Genomic DNA, 16,130 nt, shown 5'->3' on the forward strand with positions numbered 1-16,130 from the left:
CATAAGTCCAGATACAATAAAAATTGATAACATTTAATATTCATTTATGATTTTAAAAAACGACACTTAAAAAATAAAAAATAATGGAACGTCTCATTTTACTTATTAAAAATCTTATACAAGGGGCACCTGGGTGGCTCAGTCAGTTATACATCTGCCTTTGGTTCAGGTCGTGATTCCAGGGTCCTGGGATCGAGCCCTTCATCGAGCTCCCTGCTCAGCAGGAACCCTGCTTTTCCCTCTCCCTCTGCTGTTCCCCCTGCTTGTGCACGCTCTCTCTCTCTCTCTCTCTCTCTGTCAAATAAATAAATAAAATCTTTTTTTAAATCCTTAAAAATTTTATGCAAGATATTTAAGAAAACCTACAACAAACAGCCCACTTGATCATAAAATTATGAAAGCATTCCTTCTGAGATAGAGAACAAAACATGATGCCTTCAGTTAGCCTTGTACTGAGTCCTAACCAATGCAATAAGGCAAGAAAAGGAAATATGTGTTAGTCCATGAGGCTGCTATAACAAAATAGCACAGACTGGTATCTCATAAACAACAGAAAATTTCTCTCACTGTTTGGAGGGTGGGAAGTCCAAAATCCAGGTGCCAGCATGGGTAGGTGAGGGCTCGCTTCCTGGCTGTAGATTTCTCTTGTCCTCACAGGGTGGAAGGGGTGACCTAGCCCTTTGGGGCCTCTTTCATAAGTGCATTAATCAACATATGAACCATGGGAGAGGTGGGATGGGAGGTAAGAGACACAAATATCCAGACCATAGCAAAATAAAAGGCGTAAAAATTGGAAATAAATAAATAAATCATCATAGATGACATGATTGAGTATGTAGGAAGCTCAAAGAATTTTCAGATAAACTATTAAAATTAGTGAATCTAGGAATACTGTTGGAAATCATGTCACTATATTTTTTCAAGTGTACTTTTACATAATAGTAACAAACAGAATGCAATTTCAAAGGTGGAGAGGGAGCTGAAGAAGTGGTCAAGGATGTGCCTGACAGGGTAGGAGTCCTGGAAATACCAAAAGAAGCGGCCAGTGGGTCATGATGTAGGTTACTTAGGAGGAGATTGAGAAAATAAGCAAACATACTGAAGATAATGGGAGGCACGTCTCTCACTACTGGAGAAGGGAGTTACAAATATGACAACAGGGAAAGCCTAGAAAGATGTGTCTTTGTTTAGTGACCTGGCTGAACTAATTCTGAAAAGTCTTTCTTTCCCCTGCAGTGTGCAGCCTTGATGTCTCTGCTCAGATTTTTTCCTTCTTTTATTATTCCTTCTGGCTACCTAGGGACTGCTCCTGGGTTGACCTGAGCCACTTACGAGTCGCAGACTGGGCTTAGCCCCCTGAGCCAGTTAGCTTTTTACCCTTTACTGTTGGATTTTTGTGACCAGGAGGCTGCTGTCACAGTGCACAGAGTTCACATTTTTTGTTCCTTGTTCAGCCAGAGACTGACTAGTTGTTTGGAAGTTCTCTCTGTGATTGCACCCAAGAGAGTGCAGCCTTAGTCATGCATACAGTCTTCCAGGCTGCCAGGAATAAGTGTGATTTTTATCTCTAAGCCTGGCTTCCTGGGAGATGCCTGTGGACCAGAGGAGATTATTATTCAGTTAGCGTTAGGTCAGATGTTATGTTTAAACCCCTTGTGCCAGTGAGGCTTCTGCCCTGTGTTAACGAGTCCCCATGCAGCTTAGAAGACGCTTTCTGGTTTTCCCCACATCCTGCCCTGACAATTCTTGAGCTGGTGTGGCTTAGCCCATGCACACAGCCCTCCTGACCCCCAGAGTTGTCTCTGTGATTGCAGAAGCGCTCTTCCTCTCCGTCTCTTTCCCTTGTTCTATAAAATAATTCTTACGCTCTGCTATTTTGCTTATATAGTGGACTGACCAGCCTTCTCTTAATTGCTCTCCACCAATATCTCCATGATTTTAGACAACACCCAGAGGGTGGACTTCTTTCTGCTGTGTTCCGAATAAAGTCAGTTTTGTGCTTGCTGAAGGGCACGCACCAGGAAAGGACACGCTGCCTCAGTCTAGTGGAGCACGTGAGGCATGCATCCTCCTTTCCCAAAGGAGGGGTGTGTGTGTGTCTGTGTATGTGCTCGCGTGCGTGTGCGCGTGCATGCAGATTTTTAACTGGGTTTGTCTTCATCCCTGTAGGTTCGTTCAATTGTGTGGAATGCGGATGACAGCAAACTGATTTCCTGCGGCACAGATGGCGCCGTATATGAATGGAATCTGTCCTCTGGAAAGAGAGAGACAGAATGTGTGCTGAAGTCCTGCAGCTACAACTGTGTTACTGTCTCCCCTGATTCCAAAATTATCTTTGCGGTTGGATCAGACCAGACCCTCAAGGAGATTGCAGACTCTTCGGTGAGTCGGCCTGGGCCTCCCTCCGGGCTGCTGGCTTGGTCTGCAGAAGGTAGCCTCTGTGTGGGCTGCAGGAAGAGTGATGGGAAGAGGGCTCATGAGAACAGGGCCCCTTCTCCTTATAATGCCCAGCCCCTCATGCCTTTTGGGTCAGCTCAGTCACTGTTACTCCTGGCATTTCCTGTCCAGCGCCCTACCTGACTGGGTGAAACTGTGGGGCCTCTTTCCACTTCTGTTTTGCTGGCTGGCCATTAAGGTATCTTCCACCATCCAAGCCTGCAGGTCAGCAGCATCTCTAAACTACATGCTTACCCTGGGGTAGAAACAGAACTATAGTTCCTGCTGTCGCCTCAGCTTGCCACCCTATTTGTTTGAAACCCTCAAACTCTGAATTTTAGGAACTACCTCATTTGGCTCCAAAGAGTTGAGGGAGGAGAGAGGAGCTCAACAAGGACACTTCTGCGTACAAGTGTGGCTGTGTACTTCTCTGGGCGTCCAGCGACAGCTGACCTTTGTTGGCTTCTCCAGCTTCTCTCCAATGCTTGTCCCCATCCCGGTGCTGGTGTCTGGGCGAGTGCACAGATACCATGGCAGCAAACTGACCTGAAATGGGTTCCCCCATGACTAGAACACAGCTGAGAGGAGGGGTTCTCTCCATTGTGCCCCTGAGTAGCTTAGTCCTAATTGTGTGGTGGCTTTTCCAATGCTGAACCAGAGCAAAGCCCCTGCAGGGCAGGCCCACTGTTCCCGCCTCTTGGGATCCCCGCTAGCTGTTTGATCCATGCAAACATTCAACAAGTGTTTGGTGGGAGGGGGGATGGGCAGTTGGGTGGCTAGATGGGGAGGTGAGTGAATGAGCAAGTGAAGAATTGAATGAGTTCCTTGCTGGTAGGGTTTCCTTTATGTAAGGGACACTGGTAATTGCTGAATAACTGTAGGACCCACACCCCATTCTGAATTTGAGATGCAAGGTGGCCCAGCAGTCCAGAGCAGAGACGCTGGGGCCGGACTGTCCCTGGGCCTGACTACCACAGGCTCGGTGGGTGAGTTGAGGCAAATTACTCGCGGGCCCTGGGGCTCAGGCTATAGTAACTACCTCAAAGGGTTTTGGGGAGGATTGAATGAGTTACAAAATGTGAAAGCTATCAAATGGTGCTAGTGAGGAGGTGAGGAGGGAGGGACACCCTGAGGGTATGGCTCAGCCCCTCACCCTGAGCAGAGCCGTGTGTGTCCCCGCAGGTCCTTCGAGAGATTTCAGCAATTGACGTCATCTACACGGCCATTGTCATCTCTCACTCCGGGCGGATGATGTTTGTGGGCACCTCGGTGGGGACCATTCGCGCGATGAAGTACCCACTGCCTCTGCAGAAAGAATTCAACGAGTACCAGGCCCACGCAGGTCCCATCACCAAGGTAAGAAGGGTTCCTCTGCTCAGGGGCCCATGCCCAGAACTAGCCCTTGCTGGATCCATCTGATCCTGCCCTCCACATACCTTCTTCATCCCTTCCACCTCCCCGGTGGCTTTTCTCCCCTTATTCCTCTCTCCCTCTTTATTCATCCAACCACCCATTCCGTGAACATTGATTGGCTACTAATATTCTTTATTTAAACTACTCCCAGGAATATATTCTAGGAAATAATCAGAAAGAGACCTAAAGAATCTTGTACAACATTGCTCCTCATAATATTATGCCTGATAATGGGCCATTTAAGAGATGCTGTAGGCATGCCACCCAGATCTCCCATCTGCTGAGTGCTGGTCATGGCACACAGCTTTCCTCCTCCAAGGAAGTGCCTTGGACTTAAAAAGAGCCAAAGCCCAGGAGATGAGCCCCTGCCACTGCCTGAAGGTACAAAAGACCTTTCCTGGGGCAATACTATGAGCACATATTTGTAAATTGTCGCTCCAACAACTCCAACACCTAAGGCTTTGAAGTTTGTCCCAAACTCTATACTGGCTTGCCTGCAGATAATGTCCTTATTAAGAAAGGATTTTTAAAATTTAACATATAATGTATTATTTGCTTCAGGGGTACAGGTCTATGATTCATCAGTCTTACACAATTCACAGCACTCACCACAGCACATACCCTCCCCAGTGTCCATCACCCAGCCACTCCATCCCTCCCATCCCCCTCCACTCCAGCAGCCCTCAGTTTGTTTCCTGAGATTAAGAGTCTCTTGGTTTGTCTCCCTCTCCAGTTTCGTCCTGTTTCATTTTTCCCTCCCTTCCCCTATGATCCTCTGTCCTGTTTCTCAAATTCCTCATATCAATGAGATCATATGATAATCATCTTTCTCTGATTGACTTAAAGAAAGGATTTTTCATTATCAACTGGAACATTCTTGTACTGAGCTTGAGTCTTGCACTCAAAGTAAATTTAAAAATCCCCCTCTTCTCTTCATAAGTATGAAGTTTTGTGGGTAAGGTATTTATTTTGCTGTTATAAAAATAATGCATGTTTATTTTAGAAATAAAATTCCTCCTATGGGGCCTGCATGGCTCAGGTGGTTGGACATCTGACTCTGGATGTCAGCTCAGATCATGATGTCAGGCCCCCGAGGGGCTCCATGCTGGGTGTGGAGCCTGCTTGAGATTCTTTCTCTCCCTCTGCCAGTCCCTCACCCTCTCTCACATGTTCATGCTCTTTTTCTCTCTAAAAAAAGAAAAATCCTCTTAATAATATCATCATTAATATTTTGATGCATTTTCTCTTACTCTTTTGTTACATTTTGTGTGCATTTTACATACATTGAGGCTATACTGTTTATACTCTTTTGTAGCCTGCTTTTTTTTTTTTACTTAATGCTATTATAAGCATTTTTTCATATAATTAAATGTTCCTGAAAGACATGATGTTAGTAACATATATCCTGTCAAATGATGGATATAACTTACTTAATTCTTTTCTTACAACTGGGCATTTGATGATCTTATGAACTCTTCCCACTATGCTGCTCCACAGGGTCCTGTGGGTGTCTCTGATCATCCCAAAGGCTGAGCTGGTAGACAGAGGTGATGAGTAGAAGAGCATTGCCATTTGTAAGGTTCTCAACACATTCGCTGATTGTTGAGAAGGCCTTTTTCGTCGTTGATTCTTTGGCCTTCACTTTTTATTTGGGGATAATTATGGAGTCACAGGAAATTTAAAGAGAGCATAGAGGTCCTGGGCGCCCCTCCCAGTTTCCCCCAAGTAAGTGCATCTGTCATACCTATTGGTGCGATATTGTGGAAGTGTATCACACGACAGAAGAAGAATGGTATCATACCACTGACATTGGTACAATATACGTGTGTGTTTCCATGTCATTTTATCACATGCCTAGATTTCTGTCTCCAGCACTGCAGTCAGGATACACAAGTACTTTCCGTGGCCACAGAGAGCCCCCTCGTGCTGCCCTTGCAAGTGATCCCAGCCCCCCTCAGCTGCGCCCCCCAGTCCTTCGCAAACACTCATTGGTTCTCCATTTCCATCATTTGTCATTTTGAGAATTTTATATAAATGGGATCATACAGTATGTGACCTTTTGACAGCGGCTTTTCTCGCCCAGCGCAATACCCCGAGCTCCATTGAGTTATTTCATGTATCACTATTTCATTTCTCCTTACTCCTGAGTAGCATTCCATGGCCCGGATGCACCATAATTTGTTTAACCATCTACCTGTTGTAGGATAGTTCATTTTTTCCTAGTTTTGGGCTATTACAAATAAAGCTGCTATGACCCATCATAAACAAGCTTTTGGATGAACTGTCATTTCTCGGAGATAAATGCCTGGGGGAACGATTGCTGGATCATAGGATATGTTTATGTTTCATTTTTTAAGAAACTGCCAAGTTTCTTCCACTCCCACCAGCAATGCATGCAAGATCCAGTTTCTCCTCATCAATGCCAGCATTTAGCGTTGTCACTATTTTTTATTTCAGCTGTTCTAACAGGCGTGTAGTCATATCTCCCCCTAGTTTTAATATGCATTTCTCTAGTGGCTAATAATGTTGAACATCTTTTCATGTGCTTCTTTGCCGTCTGTATACCCTCTTTGGTAAAATGTCCCCATATTTTTGGCCCACCTTCTAGTTGGATTGTTTGGGTTTTTTACTGTTTTGAGGGTTCTTTTTATAATCCAGGTAATAGTTAACTCTTAAGATTCCAAATCCACAGAGGACGTAAACACAGTCTTGCTTCCTCTCTTTGTTAACAGAAGCTTGTGAGAGCTCCGTGTCTTCTTCTTACCCAGGATCCAGTCTTCCTGCCCGTGAGGCTGTGCCCACTCAGGGTTGCCTGAACAGTTACCATGCAAATAACCAGGTCAGTTCTGGTCATCCATGGCCTCTGAAAGCTTCTTCTCTAAGTTCTTTTTCTCCTCAGATGTCACTCACGTTTGATGACCAATTCCTGCTGACTGTTGCCGAGGATGGCTGCCTGTTTACCTGGAAGGTCTTTGATAAGGATGGTCGGGGAATCAAGCGCGAGAGGGAAGTAGGCTTTGCCGAAGAGGTGCTTGTTACTAAAACAGACATGGAAGAGAAGGTAAGAACCAGATTGAATGAAGAGGGATGTGGAAGTTCCTTAGCAGTCTGTGTCCAAACCCCTGGGATCGACATTCAAGGCCCCGCACACTTAGCTGCACCCAGTGCCCCGTGCTGAGTCCCACGCTCCCTGCTCCCTGCGTATTTCCAGCCCACACCGAGAGCCATGCCTCTCTCCTCCCTGTGGCTGGATCTCTTTCCACCCTCACCCCTGCGTGCCATCCTGCCCCCTGGTCATCCTGACTCCTACTTTGCTCTACTTTAAGCCTGTGAACTAGCTTTCCTCCTCCCACTCTTGGAGAGCGGGAACCATGACAAGCCGTTCTCTTGTGTGACCATTAGTTTCTAGCCCTTGCTAGACACGTGGAAGAGGGTCGTAAATATTTGCAGAATTGAACTGACATGCTAAATGTGCCAGTTGTATCTGTGAAACTTAATAACTGCTTAGGGGAGCCTTCTTTATTTAAAAAAAATGAAGTATTTATAAAACAGACCTGAAACCCAGGCTTCTTAATAATAAAACAATAAAAGTAATGATAACCAGCATTTTTTTTTTTTTAGATTTTCCATGAACCAGGCACTGTACTAATTACAAGTGTTTTCTTGTTTAAATGTTACATCATCTCTGTGAGAAAGATCCTATTCTCCCCATGTTTCAAGAGGTGACTTTGGAGAAATTAAGTGACATATAGAAGGATTAGAGTTCTGCTCCATATTTAATCTCAAGCCTACTCTCTTAATCCCTACCCCAAAGTCCCTTCCCTCCTGGGAATGCATTAAACACTCTGGGAAGACGTGTTTTGAGAGTCTTGAGTGGACAGCTAGCTCTGCACCATGCTCCCTAAGGGAGACACCAAAGGGATGGGAAACTCACAAGGCTTACAGAGAATGCAGAGCTATGCATTCATTGCTGTTCATCCAGAATCTCAAGGACATTTATTGAATACCTGCTGTTTGCTAGGTACTGGGGATGCATGTGTAAAAAGACAGGCCTGGGCCCTGTGATCAGGAAACTCAGTCAAGTAGAGATGAGTAAAACCATCAGAACAACCATGCAGAAATGGCCCCAAAACAGGAGATGATAAGACCCAGACATTTCCAGAGATCCCTGCTAGAGCTCCCTGGAACTTTCTGCAGGAAAGGCAAAGTGGGAGGAAAGGACAAGGGAGAGCCTATGAGAGTCAGGGTCTGACCTACGGCAGGCAGGCAAGTGTGTCTCCTCCTCTTCCTTCTTCTCTGTTTTCTCCCCCATTCCTCCCAGAGAGTAGAGGAAAAGAGCAACTGGGAGACTCTAGGCTGAGCCAAAGGCCTGAGGTGTCTGGGCTGACTCCGGACCCAACCCCAGCTGGGCCTGGCCAAGCTGCTGCCAAGCCGGAAGTGACTAGTGTATGTTCTGCTCACTTCCTGGAGCCCCTTTTCTCTCTGTATCTGCGAGACTGCACTCTTATTCCCTGTGAGCCTCTCTGTCCTTCCTAGCTCCCTCCCAACTCCCTCTCACATTTCTGGGGGTGCCTGCATGGTTTGGTCAGTTAAGCATCCAACTCTTGATTTGGGCTCAGGTCATGATCTCAGTGTTGTGAGATCGAGCCCCATGCCGGACACACTCAGTGGGAGTCTGCTTAGATGTTCTCTCCCCCTGCCCCTCCCCCACACTTGCGTATGCTTACTCTTTCTCTCTCTCAAATAAATAACTCTTGTTTAAGAAGTAAAAATTAGGGACACCTGGGTGGCTCAGTCGTTAAGCATCTGCCTTCAGCTCAGGTCATGACCCCAGGGTCTCTGTTCCATGGGGAGCCTGCCTCTCCCTCTCCCACTCCCCCTGCTTGTGTTCCCTCTCTCGCTGTGTCTCTCTCTGTCAAATAAATAAATAAAATCTTTTTTAAAAAATAAGATAAAATAAAATAAAAATTAAAATTAAAAATAAAAGTCACATTTTCCAGAATTCCCAGCTCTCTTTTTCTCTTTATATTCTATGATTTTCTATGTAACTGTCTCTCAGGACATGATTTACCTACTCATTCTGTCATTCATTCATTCATCCAACCATCCAACTAGTACTCACAGAGGGGTCTGTTACATAGCAGACACTGTACTAAGGTCTGGGGTGCCAGAAGTGAAAGATACGCAGGGGCCTTTAGCTTGTAGCCTGGGAAGAGGTACAGGTAAAATGAAAAAGGAAAATTAAGTGTGTTACAGGTGTTATGAAGGAACGATGCTCTGGGGTTACAGGGGAAGGGACCCTGACGCAGGCCAGGTGGTGCCAGAGGAAGTGAGCCTTGGATGGAGCCTTCAGGAACAGATGGAAAAGGGTCCTCCACACCAAGGGATGAGTGTGCAGGAGGATGAGAGAGGTGCTCTGGGGAAGACGCTCCTGGCTAGGTGGGGCCAGAGAAGAGAGGGTGTGTGGAACTGGAGCTGGAAGAGGATAGTGGGGGCCTTTTACACCATGGTTTAGACTTTGGACATTGTTCCTAAGGACCCACTGAGAGATCTAAGTTAGGGAATGACTTGATGAGATTTGCATCAAAGAAAGCCACCTCTGCAGCCAGGGGGAGAACAGACTGAGGAAGGGCGATGAGCGTGAGCCCAAAGCCAGCACTCCCATCAACAAATGTATCCCACCAGTCCAAGGCAGACCCCAGGGAGACCGCCTCATCTGATAAACATTCATTTAGCGGTATGTTGCTGGTCCTGGGCTAGGCACCCAGGATAAAGCCATGAAGCAAGAGAGTCCAAGTGCAACCTGCAGGGGGCGCTCTTCCAAGGAGTTGGTCTTCATCCACAGCCCTGTCCCCTCCACCCCACACCCAGTCAGACACCACATTCCCTAAAATCTTGCTCTTTTTTTAAAAATATTTTATTTCTTTATCTGAGAGAGAGAGATAATAAGAGAGAGAGAGAGAGAGAGAGAGAGAGAGAACAAGTGGCAGCGGGGGGGAAGGGGTGTTGGAGAGGGAGAAGCAGGCTCCCCAAAGAGCAGGGAGCCCAATGTGGGACTCAATCCCAGGACCCTGGGATCATGACCTGAGCCAAAGGCAGCCACTTAGCCAACTGAGCCACCCAGGGGCCGCTAAAATCTTGCTCTTGAATCTCTTTATTCCACTAGACTGTGAAATACCCCCCCGCACATACACACACACCTAATCCCTCTGACTTCATGTTTGAATCTAGCCCGAGCTACACACTGCCACCAGAGAGACATTTCTGAGACCTAATCAACTTAATCAGGTTGGACAGGACCTTCAGAGGCCCTATAGGAGAAAATCCTAAATGCTTATCATGGCTGGCAAGGACCATGATGGTCTGACCCGGTCTAGGCCTCCTGTCCCTCTGCCTCCCACCCATCCCACATCACATGCAGTGCCCTGACCAGACATCCACACTCTCATCCCCAACTTTGCCCAAGCAATTTGTTTCCACCCCTCATCTCAATCAGTCTCTCCTGTGTGCCAGGTCCACACTTGTCCACTGGCAGGGATTGCGTAAATGTGCATAACACATTCCTTCTTCTCTAGTGGTCTGCGGTGGGGGGGGTGGGGGGGAGATGAACCAAAATAGATGAGATAGAGACGCACGGCTGGGAGTGGGGGGTGATCATGGATGAGCGAGAGGAAAACACCTGTGTTCTCACTCTCTCTGTCATTAGCGTTACCTTTTTCAGGAAATGAAGGGTGTCTGTCTCAGTATTTTTAGAAAACTTTGGCATCAGTGAATACAACAGATTGAAAGAAGAAGTCACTAGACATAGGAACCAGCAAGGCAGGAAGAGTTAGGACCTCAGCTAAAGTAAGGATAGTGAGGCCAGAAGAGGCATGATAGACGTTGAGAGGGGCACACTGACAGTCCTGGGGAACCACCCGGCTCTGGGCACCTATCGGAATTTGTAATGATGTTATTTGGCTTCCTCAGTAGTAAGTTCCATGGGGCAGTCATCCTAGTTCAACACATGTTCTTTAGGTCCCTACTGTGTGTTAGGCATACTTGTGTATATCAGTATGCCAAGCCAGCAAGGAGCTGAGCCTTCCTCAAGCTTAAATTCTAATGGGGGAAGAAGACAAAAGACAATAGACAAAATCAAACCTAAATTGCATTGGAAAGTGCCTAGATCTAAGAAAATAGTAACGTAGAGCAGAGGGTCATGAGTGCCAGGAATGGGAAGGGAGGGGCCACAAGATTACCCAGTGTGGTCCCAGTAGACCTCACCGAGCAGGTGGCATTTACGCATATCTGAAGATGAGAGAGTGGTTAGTGTCATGACTGGCGCCCAGTGGGGCTCACCGTATGGATGTTGTGAAGGCAGAGGAAGAAACTCCTATGTCTTCTAGTTTTTAGCCCGGGTGTCTTGCGGGGAAAAGATGACAAGGTGCAGTAGAGACTCATGAGTTTGAGGTTGGGCGGAGCTGCAGATCTCAAGGGAGCTCAAGGCCACCAGGTTAACTCTTCTGATTCGCCCCCCACTGTGAATGTGTTTGATTCTGGTGTCCTTCCCCCAAAGGCTCAGATTATGTTGGAGCTGAAGACTCGTGTGGAAGAATTAAAAATGGAGAACGAGTATCAGCTTCGACTGAAAGACATGAACTACTCTGAGAAGATTAAGGAGCTAACGGATAAGTTCCTCCAGGAAATGGAGTCCTTGAAAACGAAAAACCAGGTGTGTTTGAGAGACTCAGCCAACAACCACAAATAACAAGACGTTTTCAATTTACTCAAGATGGAACTGGCGTAGGCTATCCAAGCTACGCTCAGAAGTTGAACCATCTGATAATGTGTGGTTTTTCAGCAGAGCCGCTAACATCAGAAATGCTTCCAGCAAAGTGCCAGGTGGAATAAAGCAGAATTTATAACTCCCTATAGCGAACCGGTATTAATCAAGTAAAATAAATACACATAGATCAGTTAGTAAGAAAACAGCTAGCAACGGGATTTCCTCTGGAAATTGGGATTGTGGATCATTTAAATTTTGTTCTCTATGCTTTTTTGTATTTTTGCAAATTCCCTACAATGAGACTATAGCATCTTTATGATCAAGAGAAACTTACTTAAAAACAGAATGATAAGGTCATAAGAAAAACAGAGGATAGGAAGAGAAGAGCTACCAGAACACTGATTTCAGGATTGTTGGTAGATTGAACAAAATTAGTCTAAATGGTCCTCCTGTAATAAGATTTGATCCAGGACTCTCCAGAATAATTCCCTTATTCTCCATAAATTGGTCTTGCCCTTTATCCAAAACCCCCAAATTTTGGCTCAGAGGATATTTGTGCTTTTATGTTATTTCCACGGGTCAGAGAATTTGACCAACCAGGAAAAAAATGAATAAATAAAAGCCCCTGGCCGTTAGTTTTATTATTTTGTTCCTTTAGTCGACAGACATTGCTGTGGGGCCCTCCATAAGCTAAGCACAAAGGTATTCCTGGGGGCGGCCCCTCTGCCTGCAAGGAGCTTTCCTGCCCTATTAAAGAAAACACTTCTTAGAAACTGACACATTAGCACATCCAAGAATTTAGTTGACAGCGACGTGCAGACAACAGAGAATGCAAATGAATCTTTACTTTCTTCCACCCCAAAATCCATCTGCTACATGTCCAAAACTGAACTCATCATTGACAAGACCCATTTAGTAGACAGGATATAAATAGAGAAAGTCTAGAACTTTCAGAGCAGAATATAATATAAATAAAAAGTGATAGCTTGCTTGTTGCTCATGGAACAATACTTGGTGCAAAATAAGGGCTTGAGGAATGTTTGTGAGCGAACGCTTATAAAATGTGTTCTTGCCTTAGGGCTGCTTTCAGCAGATGTGTGGGAATGAGAACAGTGGACTCTGTGTTTTAGGTTTTAAGAACAGAAAAAGAAAAGCAGGATGTGTCCCATCGGGAACGCATTGAGGACCTGCTAGACAAACAAAGCCGAGAGTTGCAGGACCTGGGTGAGTCCCCAGGTAGAGGCCATGGGCTCTGGTGGGGACAAAAGTCTGAGAGTCCCCCGGAACCCCAGAGAAGTCCCAGGTAATCTGGCTTTATCTGTCCACAGGCTGCATTTATGCCCTAGACCTCACTGTGGTTTTTACTCCCGTGTATTTGCTCATTCGTTAAACATGTATTAAGCACTTACTGCATGCCTGCGGGAGATACAGAAGAGTGCAGGTCTGGAGCCTGATAGGCTGCCATGGGTCCCAGACTCACCAAACACATTGGGTGCTCTGGGGAGTCACCTAACCTCACTGAGCCTCAGTTTACTCTTCTGTATAACAGGGGTGCTGATAACTCTTTTGCATATTCAAGACATTCTTCTTGGCCCTGAGTCCCCAAACAGCCCTCTGCCCCTTCCTGGAAACCTTCTGCCTAGCCGACACGGCAGCGGAGTTTGGTTGCCCGACGAGCTGATGGGGTGTGGGCAGGTGAGGCAGCTGGGCAGGCACTGGCATCACGGCTTTGGTGGTACCTGCCCTTAGCTGCTAATGCCAGCAGGTGGGAGATCTCAGAGGCTCCCAGGGGACCCTGAGGTCGTGCTCCTGTCCCACGTGAAATAACCATCCTTGCTTCCCTCCAGAATGTTGCAACAACCAAAAGTTGCTTCTAGAATATGAGAAGTACCAGGAATTGCAGCTCAAGTCCCAGAGGATGCAGGAAGAGTATGAAAAACAGCTTCGGGATAACGATGAGACCAAGAGCCAGGCCCTAGAGGAGCTGACTGAGTTTTATGAGGCCAAACTGCAGGAAAAGACCACCCTTCTAGAAGAGGTACTCACCGGAAGCTGACCTGCGTCTCCCTTTCACAGTGCATCCTGCAGGCCTGGCCTGTGACCAGCCCAGATAGCCGTGGGAGGGCTGGCCTCACCCCCTTTCCCTTCTGTCCCCCACTTTCAGCACACGTGCATTTGACGTTGGGTTCTGCTCTTTTACCATTTCTTGCCCTCTAGACCAGGGGACCTAAGGACCTGGGACGTGCCCAGCTTTAGCGACTGAAATTCTGTGGACAGACTAAGTTCATATCTGCTGTTCTATCCTAATTGTACCTTCAAGCCTTAAGGACCAGCAAGACCTTTTTAGGAGACGCCGGTAGGAGAAAGAGAGGAACAAGGGCTCTGAACAATGGGACAGGCGGTTGCCTGAATCCCCTTAGCCGCTTCTTGTGTCTTTCGAGATGAAATCATTCCTTCACTGATTTAACAAACCCAGATGGTATCTTACTGGTTTACCAGCTTGAGTGCTGGGTGACCAAGAGAAATAAAGACCCGGGCCAGTTTTTCAGACATGTGAAAGAGTCAGTCCCACAGAAGGATCCTTGGAGAGGTGTGCCCAGGAGAGAGCAGGGGGACGCAGACCTTCTGGAGGGATCAGAGGAGACTTGCAGGAGCTAAGGTGGCCCCTGGGGGAATGGAAGCTAGAATGAACAGGAGACAGGGAAATGCAGGAGGCAAAGGCACGCAGGCAGAGCCAAGTCAGAGAATGTTCAAGCAGTTTGGTTTGCCAAAATATCTAGTTTCCCAAGATGGAGAGAAAACGGAGAAGAGCCAGATGGCCGCCTTTTCCGCGTGAAATTGCAGCAGATGGCACCGTGTAAGTGAGGGGGCAGGGGAGTCAGGAAGGTGTGAAAGGAGTTTTGAAGGGAAGGAGGGAGGGAGGGACGGAGAAGAGGACTGACATGTGTGTAGCTGAGCACGCAGCTGAGGTGTTTACCTGAATTCCGGCTGAATTCGGGTGGCATTCACCCACAGCAGGGCTCAGAGAGCAGGAATGGGAGTGAGGAAGACAGGGAGCCACGCTGCTGCCCCCCTGGGGGTTTAAGACAACTCAGGTCCTCTGGTGAGCAGCCAGCAGGTCCGGGCCAGAGAGCCTGGAAGACAGTGGAGGAATCCGGACAGGGTTGTTGGTGGAGGGAGGGACGTGGTGAGCTGGAGAGCTGTGCCAGGTACCCGGGGTCCCCCAGGGAGATCACCAGTGCCGAGAGCAGGGCCTGTGTTTTCAGGCTGCAGGCATGACCCCATTCCGGCGGTGGACCTGAGCGTGGGTGGCTGAGGCCGAGGTGAGACGAAGGTCAAAGCACCCTGGGACATGACAGGGCCCTCTGTCACCACCCCCAGTTCCAGCACAAGAACTGAGTGGGCACCCAAAAGTCTTCAGTGAGCGGGGAAGGGAGCAGGCAGTGGGGGATAAAGGAGGTGAGAGGTGGAGGGTAGAGGTCTCTTCACAGAGCAGGCTGAGCTCTGACAGCTGCACTGGGAATGTTCCCTGCGGGGTCCTCACTGCCGCTGTCCAGCTCCCTCCCACCCAACCACTTGGAGTAGCCAAGATCCCCACACAGCCTCTGAGCCTCTGCTCTGGATGATCCCTCTTGCCCCGGCCACTGGTCCATCACACAGACTCGGGAGGAGAACCAGCTCCTACAGGGTTCTTCGCTACCCCCATCTCCCCTCCCACAGGGCCAAGCAGTCTTCCTCTACATCCTCAGGGCCCCCAGACCCCTTGCTCTTACTGGCCTATCCAGTAGCATCCTGCCTTTACTTCTCTTTCCCCCTGTGGCGGGGGGAGTGCTTCTCAAGGGCAGGGACTGTGTCTCACCCATCAGTGATTTTCAAAACCTTCAAGGAATGGGGGGAGGAGGGTATCCTAGAAGCCCCAGAAACGTTAGTCCACCTCCAGTAAACTGGTCTGAGCTTTGCCTTTGGGGGCTCCGGGGTTGGGCCAGGGATGAATCTGCCCTGAGGGGAGAGAGGCTGGCCCTCCTGCCAGGACCCCCACAGGGATGACAACCCATTTCTTCTTTTGAGTCCAAGATTTCCACTCAGAACTTCCCTAGGGAACTCCCACCTGGCAGGCCTCGACAACCTGGCTGGCTTACTTTCCTTCTTAACAACACCTACCAGAGCTGGAGCGGTGGCTGGCGGGCTACTCTGGGCTGCAGATGGAGTGCTCGGGGCCAGGCTTCTGTCTAGCAAGAGTCTGGTGACATGTGATGGGGAAAGAGAGCAGCCTTCCTCTGGAGCCCAGTCTTAAAACCATCTTGTCTCTCTGAGCCCCCAAAGCACTCACTGCAGGGATCGTACTGCTCGGAGCATGCCAGGGGCCGTGGGAAGGGAAACAGGTGGCCTTTGACTTCTAGAACTCGCAGCTCCTGGGGGCAGTAAGCAAAGAGGAGGCACGCCCCAGTCACCTCTCAGACTCCACCAGGTGGGCGGAGTTAACTTTTCCAGCGTCCAGGCTCCACGATTTCACTCT

General features: G+C 47.9%; 1 protein-coding gene across 1 annotated transcript in view; it reads left to right on the forward strand.

Annotated features, from left to right (window-relative positions):
• LOC111143460 (cilia and flagella associated protein 57) overlaps positions 1–16,130 on the forward strand; it is a 70,268-nt gene that overhangs the window by 25,715 nt on the left and 28,423 nt on the right. The window contains exons 9-14 of the mRNA XM_022497217.1: positions 2,170–2,382; positions 3,619–3,792; positions 6,749–6,910; positions 11,405–11,560; positions 12,745–12,838; positions 13,462–13,652. Coding sequence (XP_022352925.1) covers positions 2,170–2,382; positions 3,619–3,792; positions 6,749–6,910; positions 11,405–11,560; positions 12,745–12,838; positions 13,462–13,652 — 990 coding nt within the window. The remainder of the gene's footprint in view (positions 1–2,169; positions 2,383–3,618; positions 3,793–6,748; positions 6,911–11,404; positions 11,561–12,744; positions 12,839–13,461; positions 13,653–16,130) is intronic.

This window comes from Enhydra lutris, unplaced genomic scaffold, assembly GCF_002288905.1.
Source record: "Enhydra lutris kenyoni isolate GAN:26980312 unplaced genomic scaffold, ASM228890v2 scaffoldscaffold9, whole genome shotgun sequence".
Classification (NCBI taxonomy): Eukaryota; Metazoa; Chordata; class Mammalia; order Carnivora; family Mustelidae; genus Enhydra; species Enhydra lutris.